This window comes from Sorex araneus, chromosome 4, assembly GCF_027595985.1.
Source record: "Sorex araneus isolate mSorAra2 chromosome 4, mSorAra2.pri, whole genome shotgun sequence".
Lineage (NCBI taxonomy): Eukaryota > Metazoa > Chordata > Mammalia > Eulipotyphla > Soricidae > Sorex > Sorex araneus.
Window position 1 is genome coordinate 220,805,429 of NC_073305.1, and position 17,584 is coordinate 220,823,012.

The 17,584-nt window shown below is 63.7% G+C and overlaps 2 protein-coding genes across 5 annotated transcripts; one reads left to right on the forward strand and one right to left on the reverse strand.

Annotated features, from left to right (window-relative positions):
* Positions 1–109: 109 nt before the first annotated feature.
* On the forward strand, positions 110–15,296 carry ANKS3 (ankyrin repeat and sterile alpha motif domain containing 3). Of its 3 annotated transcripts, none has more exons than XM_055134166.1 (17): positions 110–235; positions 1,759–1,930; positions 4,188–4,386; positions 4,470–4,591; positions 6,459–6,540; positions 9,765–9,900; positions 10,371–10,529; positions 10,870–11,007; positions 11,348–11,454; positions 11,662–11,838; positions 13,348–13,472; positions 13,771–13,912; positions 14,115–14,287; positions 14,466–14,545; positions 14,653–14,727; positions 14,825–14,924; positions 15,004–15,296. In XM_055134166.1, the coding sequence occupies exons 2-17, from the start codon at positions 1,761–1,763 to the stop codon at positions 15,008–15,010; spliced, it is 1,992 nt and encodes a 663-aa protein (XP_054990141.1). In that variant the 5' UTR covers positions 110–235; positions 1,759–1,760; the 3' UTR covers positions 15,011–15,296. The 3 variants fall into 3 exon arrangements, with proteins under 3 accessions (XP_054990141.1, XP_054990142.1, XP_054990143.1); XM_055134167.1 differs by having other exon boundaries at positions 14,844–14,924; XM_055134168.1 differs by lacking the exons at positions 110–235; positions 1,759–1,930 and having other exon boundaries at positions 4,188–4,293; positions 4,387–4,591.
* A 321-nt stretch (positions 15,297–15,617) lies between these two features.
* On the reverse strand, positions 15,618–17,329 carry NUDT16L1 (nudix hydrolase 16 like 1). Of its 2 annotated transcripts, none has more exons than XM_004604144.2 (3): positions 17,136–17,329; positions 16,725–17,055; positions 15,618–16,274 (listed from the first exon to the last, which is right to left on the reverse strand). In XM_004604144.2, the coding sequence occupies exons 1-3, from the start codon at positions 17,286–17,288 to the stop codon at positions 16,120–16,122; spliced, it is 639 nt and encodes a 212-aa protein (XP_004604201.2). In that variant the 5' UTR covers positions 17,289–17,329; the 3' UTR covers positions 15,618–16,119. The 2 variants fall into 2 exon arrangements, with proteins under 2 accessions (XP_004604201.2, XP_054990147.1); XM_055134172.1 differs by having other exon boundaries at positions 16,795–17,055; positions 17,136–17,328.
* Positions 17,330–17,584: the final 255 nt, after the last annotated feature.

The window sequence follows — 17,584 nt, forward strand, 5'->3', positions numbered from 1 at the left end:
GAGGGCTCTCCTCGCCCATTGGGCGCTCGGGCGACGCCCAGCCACTGGAGACGCGGAGTGCGGAACGGACCCACGAGTGTCCCGGCGTGCTCCGCGCTCCCCGGCAACAACTTCCGGGGCGGGCGGGGTCGTGGGATCGGCCGCTGAGGCGGTAGCGGGGCGTCAGAACGCCCCGGCCGGGCGGAGGATCGCGGCGGCGGCGGCGGCCCGCGGGCGGCCCGAGACGCCCGTGCAGGTAGGTTCCGCGGCGGCGGCCACGCGGGCCGTCAGCGCCCTGCGGGGCAGCGGCCGGTGCCCCTCGCCGGCTCCGCCGCGGCGCCGGGTCGCGTCCCGGGGAGTGGCGGTCAGCGGCGTCTCGCGGGTCCCTGGCGCCCCGGCACGTGCGGGCCGCCGCGTGGGTCCCGCGGGCCACCTTCTGCTCCAAGTGTTGCCCTGGGAGGTGGCGGTCCCCTGCCGGAACAGTAACGGGACGCGGCGGCGGCCGGCCCTTGGCCCCGGGCCACGCGCGAACTGGACGTGCCTTCGGGGGCTTCGCGCTGGGCGCGTTTCCCGGCGCGTGGAGGTCGCAGCGGCCCGTGCAGGGGTGGGGTGGGGGGGGACGGTCGCGCGGCGGCCGCCTGGGGCCGTGAAGGGGCCGAGGGGGGCGTGGGGCCCGCGGGAAGGAGCCGGGAGAAAGGACCCCCCCACCCAAGGTCACGGAAGGGGCCCCACCGGCGGGGCTCATCTGGGTTCTTGTGGCGGGTTGCCAGCCAGTGCTGTTCGGGCCGGGGGTGCTGCCGCAGCCTTTCCCACCCCCGTGTTTGGTTTGTGTGTGTCTCGGGGCCCACCCGGAGGTGGTCAGCGGCCCAGGGGAGCCCCCGGCTCTGCACTCAGGAAAGACTGCTGGAGTGGGCCGGGGGCCATAAGGGACAGTGGAGATCCAACCCTGAGTGCGGCCAGCGGCCTCCCCGCGGGACTGTTGCTGGGCCCCTCCCCCACTTTTGTCAGGGGCTTCTCTGAGCTGGGTCATGCCCTGCCAGGGGCCACACCTCGACCTCCTGCCCGCATGCCCTGCTTCACCGCGCTGTCTAGCTCCCGGCCCCTCCGCGGGTCTCTCACCCCCAGCGCCAGCCTGGCCAGCAGGGCTCTGCTCGGCCTTCCCTGCTCGCAGCCCGCGTACACGTGCTCATGGGCCTATGCGTTTTTGCGGTGATGGTGGTGGAACCCACAACCTCAAACAGACAGAGCAAGTGATGAACTGCTGATCTATGCCTGGGCCAACAAACTCTTTGTGTCCCGGACTGACTTGGACGATGCCTGCAGCATCTGTGAACGGGCTTGGCACCAACAGCCTCCTGAGCGGATATGACCGTCTCTCTGCTTTCCTCTCTCCCCATCGCCTTGCTCTGGCCCACCTAGAGTGGACTCAAAGCAAATACCAGTCCTGAACCAAAGGAAGGCTGTATTGGGGAGCTCATGACCTCTCTGTCACCTGGTGGGGTCCCATCTTGGGGGCAGTGTCACCCTGCACAGTTACTGACCCCTCACCTTCCCCACCTGCAAGGTGCGCGTGTTGTGAGAGATGGGCGCCACTGTCCTGGCTGAGAAGGGTCTCGGTGCTGTGGACAGGTTGCAACAGCCCAGCCAGGCGCCGCCCCGTGTGGGAAGGTGGGTGGGCACCTCTGGGTTTGAACACAGTGAGTCTTGTCTGCGGGGCAGATGGGTAGCCCCACACGCCTCGGAACCCCGAAGGAAAGACATCTGTTCTTCTCTCCCCAGCCATGTCAGAGCTCAGCGATGAAGCCAGCGAGCCGGAACTCCTGAACCGCAGCCTGTCCATGTGGCACGGGCTGGGCGCGCAGGTCAGCCGCGAGGAGCTGGCCGTCCCCCTGGATCTTCACACAGCAGCATCCATCGGCCAGTATGACGTGGTGAAGGAGTGTGTGCAGCGGTGAGAGCAGTGGGAATTGCTCCTTCCTCACTTTCCACGCACGACTCTGTAGCTGCTGGTTTGCAGAGCATCTCCGCCAGCGCCCGGCCTGCAGTCTAGACGAGCTTGTGGCTCGGGTTAACCGTGCCTGTTGGGCAGCTGACAGTGATGGAGGTGCTGGCCACCAAGGGAGAGAGCAGCTCCTTTCCTGTTCAGGGCCAGAGCCATGGTTCAGCAGGGAGGGAGCTTGCTTTGCACATGGCCGACCCAGGCTCGATCCCTTGTACCTCAAGGGTCCCCTGAGCCCCGCCAGGAGTGATTTCCGAGTACAGAGGGAGAAGCCCTGAGCACTGCTGGGTGTGGCCCTAAAACTAAAAATAAATAAATGAATGTTCATGACTGAAAGACAGTTTGGAGACACTTTACCCAGAGTGACTGTATGGTTTCCGGGACTTTCCCTGATGCTCGAGTAATACAGCAGAAGGTGCTTTAACCAGAGCCAAAGTCTGTGGTTTAGAGTTATAGTTGTGGTTTCTAGTACTTTCTGAAATGCTCGGAGTAACACAGCAGAGGCACACAGTTGTGCTCTGTGGCCGTTCCCTGTAGGGTTTGTTTTATTTTCTTTTTTCTTTCTTTTTATTTTTATGTTTTTGGCAGTGGGGGCATGTGGTGCTGGGATCAAGCTTGGGGTGTTTCACGTGCTAGGCTTAGGAACTACCCCTCAGCTGCCCAGCAGCCCCTCAGAGGGCTTGTTTAGTTTACCTTTTTGGCACCCAGCAAAGCTCAGAAACTACTCCTGGAAGTGCTCGGGGAAGGCGGTGCCGGGGCTTAAGCATGGGGCTTCTGCATGTCCTGCTCTTCATCTGCTTCTTGCAAAGTGGCATTTGGAGGAGTGGCCCTGGCGCCTGGTCCCCGCCCACCGGCCCGCTTTACTAGCCCTGGTTGTCTCAGTGGCACCTAGCAGCACTTGGTATAAGGGGTGCTTCGTGTGGCCTGTCTCACTCCTCTGCTGGTGAGTGGCCGCACGCCTGATGCCCACTGCTCACAGTCCCCGCCCATGGCCATCTCAGATGTGCCTTTTCCTGTTCCTGGGAAGCTGAGCACAGGCTCGCCAAAGCCCCAGGTCCGGGTCTCCAGGAAGCGGCATCCGTGTCGGTGTCTGGCCAGCGTCGGATGGGGGCAGTCTGCAGTGGCCCTGCTGGTGGTGGGACTGTGACAGGTGTGCAGGCCTCACCCCTCTGCATGCCCACTTCACACAGGCTCAGGGACCCCGGTCAGAGCCTGCGCCCTCGGTTCTGGGATTTTGCCTCTGTGGGTGCTGTGGGATGTCCAGGGGGCTCCGGGGTGTCTGTGCTGAGCTGGGGCAGCGCAGGGAGCCCAGACTCGGGTGAAGGTGCAGGGGAAGCAGCTGCAGAGAGGTGCTCCTCCCAAGGACAGTCCCCCTCCTCTCTGGGGACTGGGAGCCTCCAGGGGCGGGGACTGAGGTTGGGGTGGGCCGGGTTCTGCTTGGGACACGGCTCCTCCCACTCTCCGTGGGTGAGCACCTTTCGAGTGGCTCCCGGGCACGCTCAGAGCTGCTGAGTGGGGAGCAGCCCCGAGAGGCGCTGGACGCGACTGCGGGCGTGTTTCTAGACTCTGTGTGGGTGCTGGGCCGTGTGGCCCACTGTGTCTTCCTGTGGGAGATGCACTAGCGGGGGGGGGGGGGGCGGGGGAAGGAATGACGCAGACAGCCTTTTTTTCGGGGATCACGCTCCTGGCTGTGTGCTCAGGAATTGCCCATGGGTCCTGCTTGGTCTGGTCATGGATTTCCAAGAGTGCTCATGCAGCTGAGGTGATAGGCCAGCCATGGAGGGCGTGCCGTGAGAGACCCTCCTTAGCCTCCAGCCACGCAGCTTGGTGGGAGGCACAGGGTTCAGTCCAGGTTCCACACTGGCTGTCGGGGCAGCTGTTCCTGGCGGCCTGAGTGACCGGGCCCTCCCGCTGCTCTGCCAGCACCTGGGCCCCACAGGAAAGACGCTTGTTCCCTCACAGGGTAGCTGTGCCCATGCCCCTGCAGCCCTCCTCAGGCTGGCGGGAGCAGAGGAAAAGATTTGGCGCCCATGGCCTTGGAGGAGGGGCCAGAGGAGAGTGTGATATCAGGGTGTCCCCTAGACTTGTGCCCGTGATGCCTTCTTCCTGTCTGAGGGCCCTCGCCGCCTCCCGGCAGCCCTTCTTGCTTTTTTTCCGGCCTGTTTCAGTGGCCCCCGGTGGGCCTGTCTAGCGCGTCTCGTTTGTTTAGGAGAGAGGTAGATCTGAACCAGAAGAATGGCGGCGGCTGGACCCCACTGATGTACGCCTCCTACATCGGCCACGACACCATCGTGCACGCGCTGCTGGAGGCAGGGGTGAGTGTGAACGTGCCGACCCCGGAAGGGCAGACTCCGCTGATGCTGGCGTCCAGCTGTGGCAACGAGAGCATCGCCTACTTCCTCCTGCAGGTGAGCCCCCGGGATCCCTGCAGCCCTGCGAGCGCTCGTCTCCTCACGGAGCGCCCTGACGCGCGTTCTGTATCCTCTTGAAGCAAGGTGCGGAGCTGGAGATGAAAGACATCCAGGGCTGGACCGCCCTCTTCCACTGCACCAGCGCTGGGCACCAGCAGATGGTCAAGTTCCTTCTGGACAGCGGTGCGAATGCGGACGTGAGGTGATTCCCAGCTGAGCGGCCCCACGGGCTCTGCCCCTGGCTGGGGGGAGCACTGGAGCTAGGAGCACTGGTGTTTAGGCCCGGCTAGGCCTCCACACCGCCTGGCCTGACTGCTCGGTGACTTGGGGGCAGCACTCGGGCGCTCTGCAATTAGGTGTCTTCCTCTGAAAATGGGGCATCTGTGCCAGGGTCGCGGCATTGTTGGGAGACACCCGTAGCCTTTCAGAGGACGGGTCTGACTGAGTCGTGCCTGCCTGGCCGCACTCCGGGCTGCCCCTCTCTCTTTCCTTTGGCTGCACGGTGAGGCGGAGTCTGAAACATCAGGTTTCATCAGCGGCCAAAGCCTGACGGCTGCTGCTCTTCCCTTATTCTAGGAGTCAGCTACTCGCCTGACGTGCAGAGCGCTCCTAGGGGTTCCCACATTAAGGAAGGACGTGGCTTTTTTTTTTTCTTTTTGGGTCACACCTGGCGATGCATAGGGGTTACTCCTGGCTCTGCAACTCAGGAATCACCCCTGGCAGTGCTCAGGGGACCATATGGGATGCTGGGATTCGAACCCGGGTCGGCCTCGTGCAAAGCAAACGCCCTCCCCACTGTGCTATTGCTCCAGCCCAAGGACGTGGCTCTTAAGGAAACCAGTAATGCTTTTTTTGGTTAGACCACTGATGCTCAGGGATTCTTCCTGGCTTTGCACTCAGGAATTACTGCTGGCGGTGCTCAGGGGAATATATGGGATGCCAGGGATCGAACCTGGGTCAGCTGTGTGCAAAGCAATCGCCCTCCCCGCTGTACTATCTCTCCAGCGCCAGGAAACCAGTAATGTTTAAGGAGCATTCTCACCCTACCTGTTTCTTTCCCACCAACCTGTTGATGGCTGCCATCCGTAAGATGCTTCATAGTGTTTTAAACTGTTTTGTTTTGGGGGCACACCCAGCAATGCTCAGGACTAACTCCTGACTTGGCATTCTGGGATCACTCCTGGCAGTGGTGAGAATCATATGGGGTGCCAGAATCGAACTGAGGTGGGCCACATGCAAGGCAAGTGCCCTACCTGCTCCCTCTTTGGCCCATACAGGTAACAATTGTGTATGCCCGAAGGAGAGAAAACGCTACTGATAAATGCACCTTGCCTAGTCATTTCTGGGGGAAGGGCTCGTTTGGCTTATCCCTGCAGCACTGGGGTCCCCCGGCTCAGTGCTAGAGCGGGGTGTAGCTTCCAGGTGTATTCCGGGGACCATGAGATGTTGAGGATGAACCCGAGCGTCTAGCTTCCAAGACGTGTGGGCCTGCCAGGATTTGACCTGGCCTCACCTGGGTTTCATGGCACATTCTGACTGCACAGATGTTGAGGAGTGAAAAATGTGTGTCTTTGAGGGGTAGGAACTGCTGAGCTTAGTTCCTATCTTTCAACCGGAATTTCTTAGGCTTTTCCCACTGTGACCTTTTGCTGCCCAAAACACACAGTGTGGGTGAACACTGCCCCAAACTCCTCGGTTCATTCGGCGGTTGATTTGAATTAATATACAGTGGTTGCGCATCCAGAAACCTTTTCCTATAGGTGACTGTTTCAGTTGCGTGGCCCCTGTGAGGCTGCGGCCCGGGTAAGACGGGGCTAATGTCGCGCAGCCTGCCTAGGGTGACGGGTGGGGGCAGCGCTGAGCTCAGTGGCGGCCCCTAAGCAGGGAAGCCTCAGCTGCGCCGTGTCGTGGCTGGGCCGATGGCCAGTCCTGAGCTGGAGAGGTGGACAGACGGGGCTCTCTGGGGGTGGGGACTGGGGGGAGCAGGTGGAAAGAGCCCCGGCAGGCAGTGCAGAGAGCCGGGGCGTGGGCTGGGCAGAGTGTGTCACCTGACTGTGGTCTCTGCGCAGGGAGCCCGTGTACGGGTTCACGCCTCTGATGGAAGCAGCGGCAGCCGGCCACGAGATCATCGTGCAGTGCTTTCTGAACCACGTAAGTGAGCGTCACGGCAGGCGGGGCCACCGGGCTAGCCACTATGGCAGAGCTTTCTTCCGCCAGAAGTTCCTACCACCGCCCGCCTGTGCGGCACCTTCTCACGGGGCCTGAGCTGGTGTCAGGGCCTGGGCAGTGCTCGGGCATTACAGGTACGGTGGCGAGTGAAAATAGGAAAGCAGGGGGGCTGCCAGGCTGGATGGAGGGTAAGGTGCTTGCTGTGCCTGCAGCCAGCCCTGGCTCATCCCTCAGGGCTGGATCTCTCCACCCCGCTCCCCAGGAGGGAGCTCGGGCTGGAGCACATGGTCTCTCACTGGGAGAGCTGGTCCCTGGCCCTGCCAGACTCCTGAGCACAGCCAGGAGCAGCTCCCAAGCATCAGTGCGGGAGTGGCTTCGGAGCACTTCTCCTCCCCCCGCAATTAGCAAATACGGGGCCAGGGCAATAGTACAGCATGTAGGGTGCTTGCATTACATGCTTTGCATGCAACTGGCCCGAGTTTGATCCCTGGCACCCCACTTGGTCCCCATATGGAGCACTGCTAGGAGTGATCCCTGAGTAGGGCCAGGGGTAAGCCCCAAGCATGGCTGGGTATGCCCCGCAAGCCACCATTACTTCATGCCATACTGAGTGGGTGGGTGGAGAAGTTCGCCCCTTTCCAGCCACCTGCCCCTCCCTCCCCAGCACACCCACAGCTTTTTTGGGGGGGTGGGTCACACTCAGCAGTGCTCAGGGCTTACTCCTGGCTCTGCACTCAGGGACCACTCCTGGTGGGCCAGGGGGCCCATCTGGGGTGCCTGGGTTGAACCCGGGTCAGCCACATGCAAGGCAGGTGCCTCCCCAGTCTACCATTGCTCCAGCCCACCTGCTGCTTTGATTTTGTGATTTTGTTTTTGGGGGAGTTTTTAGGTCACACTCAACACTGTTCAGGACATACTTTTGGATCTATGCCCAGGGATCACTCCTGGCAGGGCTTCGGGACCATATGGTATGCAGGGAATCGAACCCAGGTTGACTGTGTGCACAAGCCTGCTTCCCGTTGTTCTGCTGCTCCAGCCCCACCTGCTGTTTCACTAGAGACCCAGCACTTTCCCCCAGGGGAAAGGGGTTTGCCTGCCTGAACAACCAGCATGGGCTCTGGGGCCCAAGAGATAGCAGGGCGTTTGCCTTGCACACAGCTGACCCGAGTTCATCCCCGGCGTCCCAGATGGTCCCCCAAGCACCAGCAGGAGTACTTTCTGAATGCAGAGCCAGGAGTAATCCCTGAGCATTGCTGGGTGTGACCCAAAAAGCAAAACAACAAAACAAAATGTGGGATACCATCATGCATTTACTCATCTTTTAAAAGTGATTTAACAAGCCATGAGTAGTTTGGTCTTGTACTCTGTTCCATTCAAAAGCAGTCAAAATCAGTTTGTTTTCTTCTAGTGGGAAAATTTAGGTTTTCAACATTTTGCAGTTTAAAAAGTACTTCAGGGACTATCTGGCTGGCACACAGTTTTAGTGTACCTACAGTTATTTTTCTGTTTTGTATTTCTGCAGGCAGGATAGTTGGTGCTCATGATTTTAATTTATTAATAAAAAGTTCAATTAAAAGATGGGCACAGGGGGCTGGAGAGTAGTACAGCGAGTAAGACTCTTGACTCGCGTGTAGCCAACCCAGGTTTGATCACCGGCACCCCACATGGTCCCCAAACCCCAGCAGGAATGATACCTTAGCGCAGAATCAGGAGTAAGCCCTGAGTGCTGCCAGGAGTAATTCCTGAGCAAAAAGCCAGAGGGGTAAGCCCTGAGCATACCCAGGTTGGACCCCCTCGCCAAGAAAGTGAAGAAGAAACAACGGGAAAGGAAGGGGGAAAAGAAACTGGCTCCCTCTTGGGATTGGAAAAAGTGAGTCGTGCTGACTTGGTCTGCAGCCTCGGGACACACTTCGTGTGGCAGAGCACTGGCCCTGGGTGCTGGCCTGTGTCTGTCCTGTCCCGGCTCTGTGCTCGTGTCACCCGTGATGTGCAGATGCAGTGAGCAGGCTGTGCGGGTGAGCCCGGAAGGCAGTGTGCCGGGACCACACTCAGCGTGCGGGACGGACACCAGGGACCACACTCTGCCACCCTCGGGGCCTCCCCTCTGCAGTGAGCGTGGACGTTGACCAGCTGCTGCCCCGGTGATGGAAAGGAGCCATAGCGGTGGGGACAGGTGGCGGCTAAGCCGCTTCCTCGCTCAGGAGCTGTCTGTTCCTCCTGGCTCCCCGCTCCCCGAGGAGTGGGACAGGAATGGCCTTTCCCGCTCAGCGCATGACACTGAGGCCGCCTTCCAGATCCCCGTGGCATTTTCGACGGACACGGACTGCAGTACCTAGTGGGCTTTTCCTGGGTCCAAACAAACTAGGAAATAGGGGTCACGCTTGACTCCTTAGCCCGGTGTGGGGGCCAGAGTCTGGCGGCTGCTGGCTCGGCCCCAGATTCTCCCAGGGTAGGCCTGTGTGCAACCCTGGAGCTATATCCCTGGCCCCTGGAATTCTCAGGGGCCTCCTAAGCAGTCCTGGGGTGACTGGGCTCTGTTGATGGCACTCAGCCAGTGGGGCAGGTGTCGGTGTGAGGGTCCCGTGAGTGCTGCGTGTGCCCCACAGTGCTACTCCCTGCGGTGTCGGGGAGCCATCTTGGGGCCCCTCAAGGCTTCTACCCTGACCCTGGGCTGTTCCTCTGACCCTAGAGATGACCCCTTGTCTATTTCCCCCTTTTTCATCTGTTTGTCTGGGTCCTGCGCTCAGGAATTACTCCTGGCGGTGCTCAGGGGACCGTAGGGGATGCTGGTGATCAAACCCAGATCGGCCATGTGCAAGGCAAATGCCCTCCCCTCTGGGCTATCCCTCTGGCCTCTATTTCCCGGCTTTTGGACCACACTCAGGCCCCTCACCACAGGGCCCGAGTAGCTCTGCACCTTGGCGTGAGCATTTGTCCTCGTGTCTCCCAGGATCTGGGAGCACACTTGGGAGGCACCCCAGTACCCCAAGAAATACTGGGAATGGGAAGATAGGCAGATTTTTGTTCTCTTCCTGTGTGCAATGGCCGCAGGAAGGTAATGGTTGTGCTCAGGGGCCACGCCTGGCAGCACCTGGGGCCCGTTTGGCACCAGGATGGCACCCAGGCTCCTGCCTGCAAAGCCTGTGCCCGCTGAGGCCAAGCCGCACAGTCCTCAGGGCCTTCTGACCCTGCCGCCAACTCCACAGGGAGTCCAAGTGGACACGAGGGACCACAGTGGGGCCACTGCCCGCATGCTGGCCAGGCAGTATGGACACATGAAGATCGTGAGCCTGATTGATGCGCACTCGCCCACTCTGACCAAGACCCTGTTCTGGAGCCCAGGTACTGCCTCGGCGTTCCCTTCTCCCTCCAGGCTCCGCGGGGAGCAGATGGGGCCTGCCTGGCACCCCTTCCCAGGACTCACTCCCGACTCACGTCTCTGCTCACACCTCGGGCCACTGTGCAGTTCCTGCTGTCTCTAGATCAGCTTCTGTGTCCCGGGTCACTCGCACTTTGTTTTCTCCCTGGGTCTGAGGTGCGCTGCTCTCCACTGGCGGCCTGTGTTTTCTGTGTCGTCCTGTAGCTGCTTTGGCCAGATGATGGTGCCCTTTGGTGCCCGAGCTATCTGGATTTCCTGTGTGCACGGGGCTGCCAGTCATAGCTTTTGTAACAGGTCTCGCTCTGAAATCCCCTTTCCGGTGCTTTCCTGTTTGCTTTGTCCCAGAGTCTTACCTTAGAGTGGGCTGACCAGTGCGCATGACTTTCCTCTGGGTCTCTGTCACCAGCTCTTCGTTTTGGCCCTTGACCCACAGAGCAGTACGAGGATCTGAGCTCGTCAGACGAGTCGTGCCCCACCCCGCAGAGGCAGCGGCCCTTCCGGAAGAAGGGGCTTAGCATCCACGAGGGCCCGCGTGCCCTGGCTAGGATCACAGCCATCGGCCTGGGGGGCAAGGCCCGGCAGCCTCGCTACGGTGAGCCCCTTCGTGTGGAACAGGACAGTGGCTCAGAGAGGGACTCGGAATGGCCAAGTCACTGGCCTCGGTCCAGCTCGCTCTTGGACTCTCCTTGCATGGGTTAGAGTGACAGCTCTTCCTCTCCCACGGCAGAAGTGTGCATCGCGGCGTAGGCCACTCAGAACTGTGGGCAGAGGATTCCGCTTCCTGCCTGCCTGGTTCCCGCCCCCCCATGTGTGTCTGGGGCGGGACTCCACCCTCGCTTTTCTCAGGGAGCCCCAGGGTGGGCATGGGGGTCTCCCTGCAGGCACGTGCCCTCCCTGTGCTCAGGTGGTTTCCCTGCCACCTCTGTCCACAGAGCAGGTGCCTCCACGGGGCTACGTCACCTTCACCAGCAGTGACGACCACCCTCTGGACACAGGAAGCCTCTGCTACAGGGACGTCACCTCCCCCATCAATGACAGGGACGTGGAAAGCAGCAGCAGCAGCAGCCGTGGTACGCACACCTCTGCAACCCTCTGCACTCCTCATTCCGCCCTGCCCGCCCCTGCACCGTGCCTCGAGAGTGGGCTCTGTGAAGTGGGGCCGCTGTGTTCCCGCTCTAGCTCCCTGGGGTACTGGCACTGTGACGCCTCCATCCGATGGTGTGGGAGGGCAGAGTGCAGAAGAGCAGCTTCCAGTGGAGAGATGGGGTCGCCTGTTGTGTCCGCTTCAGCGACAGGGCGCCCCACCTGCTCCACAGAGGCTCCGTGGACAGCCCTGCCTCACCCCAGGATGGGGCAGTGCGGGCATGGCTGCAGACTCAGGTCCCCTGTCCCCCATTCCGCCGTCTCCAGAAGAACACGCCTTCCGTGCGGACTGCGGCGTCGCGCGGAGCAGCAGCAGCGAGGGACTGGCCCGAGCCCCGGGCCTCAGCAGCGAGGGCTCCCTGGAGAGCAACGAGGTACGCACCCGCCCGCCCCCGCGCCCGCGCCCGCAGTGAGCTGCACTTTGCCCGCCGGGCCGTGCCTGGCTGTGGGCACTGAGAATGTCCCCCGGGAGACTGGCAAGTGGGAAGAGTTTCATGCCAGTGCCGCCCACTGTGGCCCTGAGGTCAGGTGGGGAAGGCGGGGCCCTCCAGGGTGACGGGAAACGCATCCTCATGCCCCAGGACTCGGACCCTGTGCGTAAGAGCCCCGCTCGCAGGCAGACGAGAAGTTACGTGAAAGCTAAGAACCGCCACAGCAGCAGCGACAGCCAGTGGCCCCCCGGCACCGGGCCCCTGGGGGCAGCCTGCTCCCCTGGGTCTGGCCCCCCGATTGAGAAGCCCGCTGCCTCAGGACCCCAGGTGAGACCACGCTGGGGATGATGGCCGTGACCGTGGGCAATCTGGGCCAGACCTGAAGAACAGGCGTGCACACGGTCCCCCAGAAGACCTGTTGTCCTGCCCGCCTGGTGCCTTTGGAGTCTGAGCCCCTGGCACAGGCGGGCTGCAGGTGGCCTCTGGGTCCTGTGTTCATTCTCCTGCACCTGGGCAGAAAACCCCATCTCTCGGGCCTGCCATGAGGGCAGCGCAGAGCACGTGCTCCGGGAGCACTACCTTCTGCCTTCCGCCTTCCGCCGAGTGAGGCTGAGGGCAGCAGTGACAGACTGGCACAGTCGCGGGCGTGAGGGCGTGAGGGGCACGCGGGGGGGCCCGCCTCTGCGCCGCCTGCAGGGAGCTCTGGTGGGCCCCCATGCTGAGGGCGCAGGCTGGCACGTGTAGCTTTCCGCTGGCTGGTTCTTTAGTTTGTGTGTGGGGGGCACACCCAGTGATGCTGGGGGGGGCGGCTTACTCCTGGCTCTGTGCTCAGGTGCCAAATGACGGTCAGTCACGTGTAAGGTCTTACCCGCTGTACTGCTCTGGCCCCTTTTTCCTTTTCTGGCTTTCTGATCACGCCTGCTGGTACCCACTGTCTACTCTGTTACTGTCTTTTTATTGTGGGACCACACCTGGCAGTGCTCAGGGCTTACTCCTGGTTCTGTGCTCAGGGAGCACTCCTGGTAGGCCTGGGGGACCACATGGGATGCTGGGAATCCAACCCATGCCAGTCAGCTGCCTGCAAGGGAAGTGCCCTTCCCGCTGTCCTGTGGCTCCAGCCTCGGTGACTGTCTCGATAATGGGAGTAGCCTGGGCCTCCGGCCTGGGGAAACGGAGCCTCTCCTTGAGCCGCTCCTGGCCCCGGGGTAGGGTCTTGGGGTCCAGGGCAGAGCGGGAAACTGCTTCTTCACGCAGGCCTAAGGTGGGGTGACTGTTTGCAGAACTCCAGGCACTCGTGGGGGGCAGTGCAGCGGGCTTGCATTGTTGGTCGGGCAGCACCGGGTTCTCACTGGGCCTCAGCTGTGGGGGAGCCGCTCCCCCCGCACGTGGGGAGACCCGGCTGCTGAAAAGCCGCACAGGGAGTTGCTGTGTTTCCTGAGGGGCTGAAGGGCTCAGTCTGCCCCTCCACGGGAATGAGCCCCTCTGCATGGGGCCAACTGCCGCCCGTCGGGAGGGTCACCCCGCGCGAAGCACACAGGAAAGAGCAAAGGCGGCTCTTCAGGGGAGCAGCTTGTCCCTGGCACGGGGGCTCAGTGGCACGGGGAGGGCTCTGCCACACGGAGCCGGGGGCAGGGCCTCTGCTTTGCCCCGAGGGCACTGAGTGCCGCTTCTGACCAGAGCGGAGCCCTCTGGCTGCACCTTCCGTGAGATGGGGGCACGGGGAGGGGCCGCCCGTGGTCAGCTTGGGGGTTCAGGGTTCTGTCACAGAAGGAAACCGCGTGGGTTGGAGCAGCAAAGGTGTCTGACGCGTGAGGCCTCAGCCCTGCCCTTCCCCAGGACCTCGCCACGCTGCTGGAGCAGATCGGGTGCTTGAAGTACCTGCAGCTGTTCGAGGAGCAGGACGTGGACCTCCGCATCTTCCTCACCCTCACTGAGAGCGACCTGAAGGAGATTGGTGTCACGTGAGTCAGGGCGCCGGCTCAACTGCACAGCTGAGGGCAGTGCTCCCTGCTCGGCCCCGGCTCCAGCTCCACTGCACAGCTGAGGGCAGTGCTCCCTGCTCGGCCCCGGCTCCAGCGAGCCGTGCTTGAGGGACCGTGTGGTGCCGGGGATGGGGCCAAGGTCGCCTGTGGGCAAGGCAGGCGCTGGATCCTTGGTGTCCTCGGGTCCCCGAGACCCTTTCCTGTGCCCTGTGCCCTGTGCACGGGAACCTGCTGCAGGGGCAGGTGGCGACGGAGCTGCTGCCTCTCTCGCTTGCAGGTTGTTTGGGCCCAAGAGGAAGATGACCTCTGCCATTGCCCGCTGGCACAGCAGCGCCCGGCCCCCCAGCGACGCCCTGGAACTGGCCTACGCTGACCGGCTGGAGGCCGAGATGCAGGAACTCGCCATCCAGCTGCACAGAGTGAGCTGCCACTGGGGGCACTGCAGAGCCAGGGTGGAGGGTGGCCCTCAGCTCCCACACGGCAGAGCAGGGTGTGGGGGGACAGTGACAGTGGCACGCGCCCCTTCCTGTTGAGCGCAGCGCCCGAAGCACCGCAGAGGGAGAGCTGTGGGCCAGGGCTTCGGGGCCCAGCCTGGCGCCCTGATTCCTCCCTGGTCCGCAGCGGTGCGAGGAGGTGGAGGCCATGCGGGGCCAGGTGTCGCAGGAGCAGGAGCTGCGGGCCGTGGTGGAGGGCTGCCTCCTGGAGCAGGGCAGTGCCCGCAAGGACACCCACGCCCGCCTGCAGGAGGCCTGGGCGCAGGCCCGCGACGCTGCACTCGTCTTGGACCAGCTACGGTGAGTGGGTGTCTGGGCCCTGTCTCCTCCGGTCTCGAATCCGGAGGGCGGTATTGGGACCCCAGGGACCATTCACTGTGCAGGTGACAGCGTGGCTCACAGTTTGTTTCCACTGGCCCCTTGGGGTAAGCAGGGAGGGGTCGGGGCTCTGCCCTCACCCGTGCTGGTGTGCCCACAGGGCCTGTCAAGTGGAGCTGTCAGCACGATTGAGGGGGGACGAGTCCTCCTGCAGCGCGGCCCCGGGCCCCCCAACAGCCGGTAAGAAAGACGAGCCGGCCCTGGGTGGAGAGGTCCAGTGCCGCTGGGGGGGCTCCCTGCTAGACAGGCCTAAGGGCACGCTCCAGCCACCGGCCTCTGCCCCACAGACTGGCAGGCCTCCCTGCAGGGCCTGAGCCTCCCTGAGCTGTCCGGCATGCTGGAGGACCGAGTCTGCGAGCTGGGTGAGTCTCCCGCGGCAGCCGCGGTGGGCGGGGCCTTTGGGCACAGCCTCTAGAGGCTCCAAGTTCACCCACTCCAACCCCCCAACGGGCCAAGCAGTGCCGTGCCCCCTCTGCAGGCCGCGTGCTGTGTGCAGTGACGCAGAGCCTGGAGAAGCTGCGGGGCAAAGAGAACTGGCGGGAGCCGTAGCCAGCGGGCGGTGAGTCTGGGCCGGAGCCGCGGGGGGAGCCAGGCTCAGCGCTCCATGGCGCTCACTCAGCCCGGCACTCCCTTCTCAGAACCTGACGTCGGGTGACGATCCACCCGGAAGCTGAGCCACAGAGGGCAGTGCCACTGGCAGCGCCCAGGCCCCAGTGGGCCCGAGGACCCGCCGTCCCAGGAGCAGAGACGAGCAGGGGCCAGAGCAGCCCGCCACGAGGCAGGACAGGACAGAGCCGCACCCGGAGCTGCCGGGCGGCTCAGAGCAGGCAGGCCCTGGGCCACGGGGGCCCTCACCACGGGCGCCAGCAAGACGGCGTGAGAGAGTGCTGGACAGTAGGGCATTCGCTGGAAAATAAAACTTTGGAACAGCTGTGGCAAGGCTCGATTGTGCTCACAGACCAAAGCATGGGACCTGGGCCGAGCCCCCACACGTGCAGAGGCTCCGTGGGGCCTTTCTAAGGACCGGAAATTGACTCCTGAGGTGGCCCCACAGGGGGTCGGGGGCAGACAGGCACTGGAGACATCTCCAGACACAGGACACAGACCAGGGGGCCACCCTTGTCCATGATGGCTCTGCTCGGTGTCCCTGTGCACACATGGTCAGTGCTTCCAGGCCAACCCCTGGGCCCTGCCCGCAGTGTTGGGAATGGAGGAGGAGGGGGGCCTGGGGCAGGAAGCGAGGACACGGAGCAGCAGAGAAACCACTTTACTCTCCATCCCTCCAAATGCCTCTGCAGCTGGGCGCCGCCTAGGGACCAAGCCCCAAGGGGCAGAGCTGGTCTGTAGCCTCCTCGGGTCACACGGGCAAGAACACAAACCCAGCAAAGCCAGCAGCAGGGCGGGGCAGGGTCCCCCTGAGGAGCCATGTCCCCCACGGGAACAAACTGACCCAAGAGGCCCGGGAATGCGCACTGCCCACAGGGAACCGGGGCCTCCGCCAGCCTGGGAAGAGCCTCACCCAAGGAGGGCTGCGTGGGAGGCAAGGCTGACACCCGGCGCCCGCTGTCCAGACCGGGGTCGAACGGGGCACACATGAACACGCCGGCAAACACGCATGGGGAGAGGGGTGGGCTCGCCCGGCTCGGCAGGGAAGGTGACCGCCTCGGTGGCCAGCGCCATCTCAGGAAGACGAGGGGGCGGGGAGCAGCTTCTCCAGGGCCTTCTTCTGCTTCTCGGTGGCCGCGGCCAGCGCCTCAGCCAGCTTCTCCTCGGGCATCATGTTGAGCACCTTGAGGGCGAAGAGCAGCTGGTACTTGGCCGTGCTGATGAAGGCGTTGCTCAGGAAGTTGGGGAAGCCGCCCACCCGGTCCTTCTGCGTGTACAGCGGGACGCGCACCAGCCCCAGCACCTGCGGGAGCACAGGGCGCGTTGGGGCCGGCAGCCGCCTGCAGGGGCCTGGGCGCCGGGGGCGGGGAAGCGGGGCGCCAGGCGGGGGTTCGGAGGCAGCCTCCGCTCCTTCCCAAGCAGGGACCAAGGCCACCCCATGCTCCCCCTTTCCGTCCCTCCCGCCACAACCCCCCCAGAACCCGTTACCCCTTTCCTCCGGCCCACGAACCCCCGACGGACACCCACTGCCCCCGTGGCCCGGCTTCCCGCCTCCCCGAGACACCCGCCCCCGGCCTGTCCCCCCCACCCCGCTCCCACTCCAGGATTGGCTATGGCAGGCAGCAAGGCAGATGGGACACAGCCCCGAGGGAGCCCCAGCCCTGGACCCCGTCCCCAGAGCCCGCTCCCCAGCCCGATGCCGAGACAGCAACGCCCCCCCCGCCCGGCCAGGGACCCTCCGGGGACGTGTTACCCATCGATGCCTTCCGCGGGGCCAGAGCCAAACCCCGGGGCGGGGGGCGGGGCCCGGGCGGCGGCCCCACCTCCAGGCCGTGGTCGCGCGAGTGCACCGCGCTGATCTCCACGGCGTGCAGCTGCTCCAGCGTCAGCTGCCGCGCGTACAGGTGCGCCACGACGCGGTGCGGGCCCTCGGTCAGGTGCGAGCTCAGGTAGTCGGCCTCGGTGAGGCGCAGGCAGCCCAGGCCCAGGCCCAGCACCCGGTTCAGTCCGTCCTCCAGCGACCAGAAGCGCCGGTCCACGAAGCCCCCGGGGAAGCCCAGCAGCCCGTCGAAGCGCATCTGCATCTGCAAAGGAGCCAGGTCACGGCGGTCCCGCGGCCCGAACGGCCCGGCCCGGCCCGGCCCCCGCCCGGCCGCGTCCTCACCAGCACCGAGAAGCGCATGGGGATGCGGCCGAAGAGCTGCCCCGGGTTGGCGGCGTACAGCATGGCGTGGCACGAGTGGCTCCAGCCGGGCCCCAGGCGCATCGCCTCCACCCGGCTGATCTGCTTCAGCTCCGGCAGCGCCGTCGTCGACATCTTGGCACTGCCCCCCCCCCCACCGCCGCTGCCGCCCGCGAGCTGCTCTTTAGGGGCATGCGCAGACCAGCCCCTGCCGTCCCCGCCAATCCGCGCGCGGGGTGGCTTCCCGGACCCACCCTCCCGCCAATCGCCGACGCGCGTCGGAGCCGGGCTCGTTCCGGCGCTCCATCGCGTCGTTGAGAGGCGGAAGGGGCGGTGTTCAAGGGCGCGCGCCCCGACCGTCAACCAATAGCCGTGCACCGCGAGCGAGGGCCCCGCCTCCGGCTCCGGCAGCGCCCAGAGTGCACCGCGCC

Excerpts from the sequence above, each read along its gene's own strand:
- ANKS3 (XM_055134166.1), top strand. The coding sequence starts at position 1,761 with ATGTCAGAGCTCAGCGATGAAGCCAGCGAGCCGGAACTCCTGAACCGC. Across the intron at positions 6,541-9,764 it reads TGCAGTGCTTTCTGAACCAC|GGAGTCCAAGTGGACACGAG; the intron begins GTAAGTGAGCGT and ends CCAACTCCACAG. Across the intron at positions 11,455-11,661 it reads GCTCCCTGGAGAGCAACGAG|GACTCGGACCCTGTGCGTAA; the intron begins GTACGCACCCGC and ends CTCATGCCCCAG.
- NUDT16L1 (XM_055134172.1), bottom strand. The coding sequence starts at position 17,288 with ATGTCGACGACGGCGCTGCCGGAGCTGAAGCAGATCAGCCGGGTGGAG. Across the intron at positions 17,056-17,135 it reads CCATGCGCTTCTCGGTGCTG|ATGCAGATGCGCTTCGACGG; the intron begins GTGAGGACGCGG and ends GCTCCTTTGCAG. Across the intron at positions 16,275-16,794 it reads CGCGCGACCACGGCCTGGAG|GTGCTGGGGCTGGTGCGCGT; the intron begins GTGGGGCCGCCG and ends GTGCTCCCGCAG.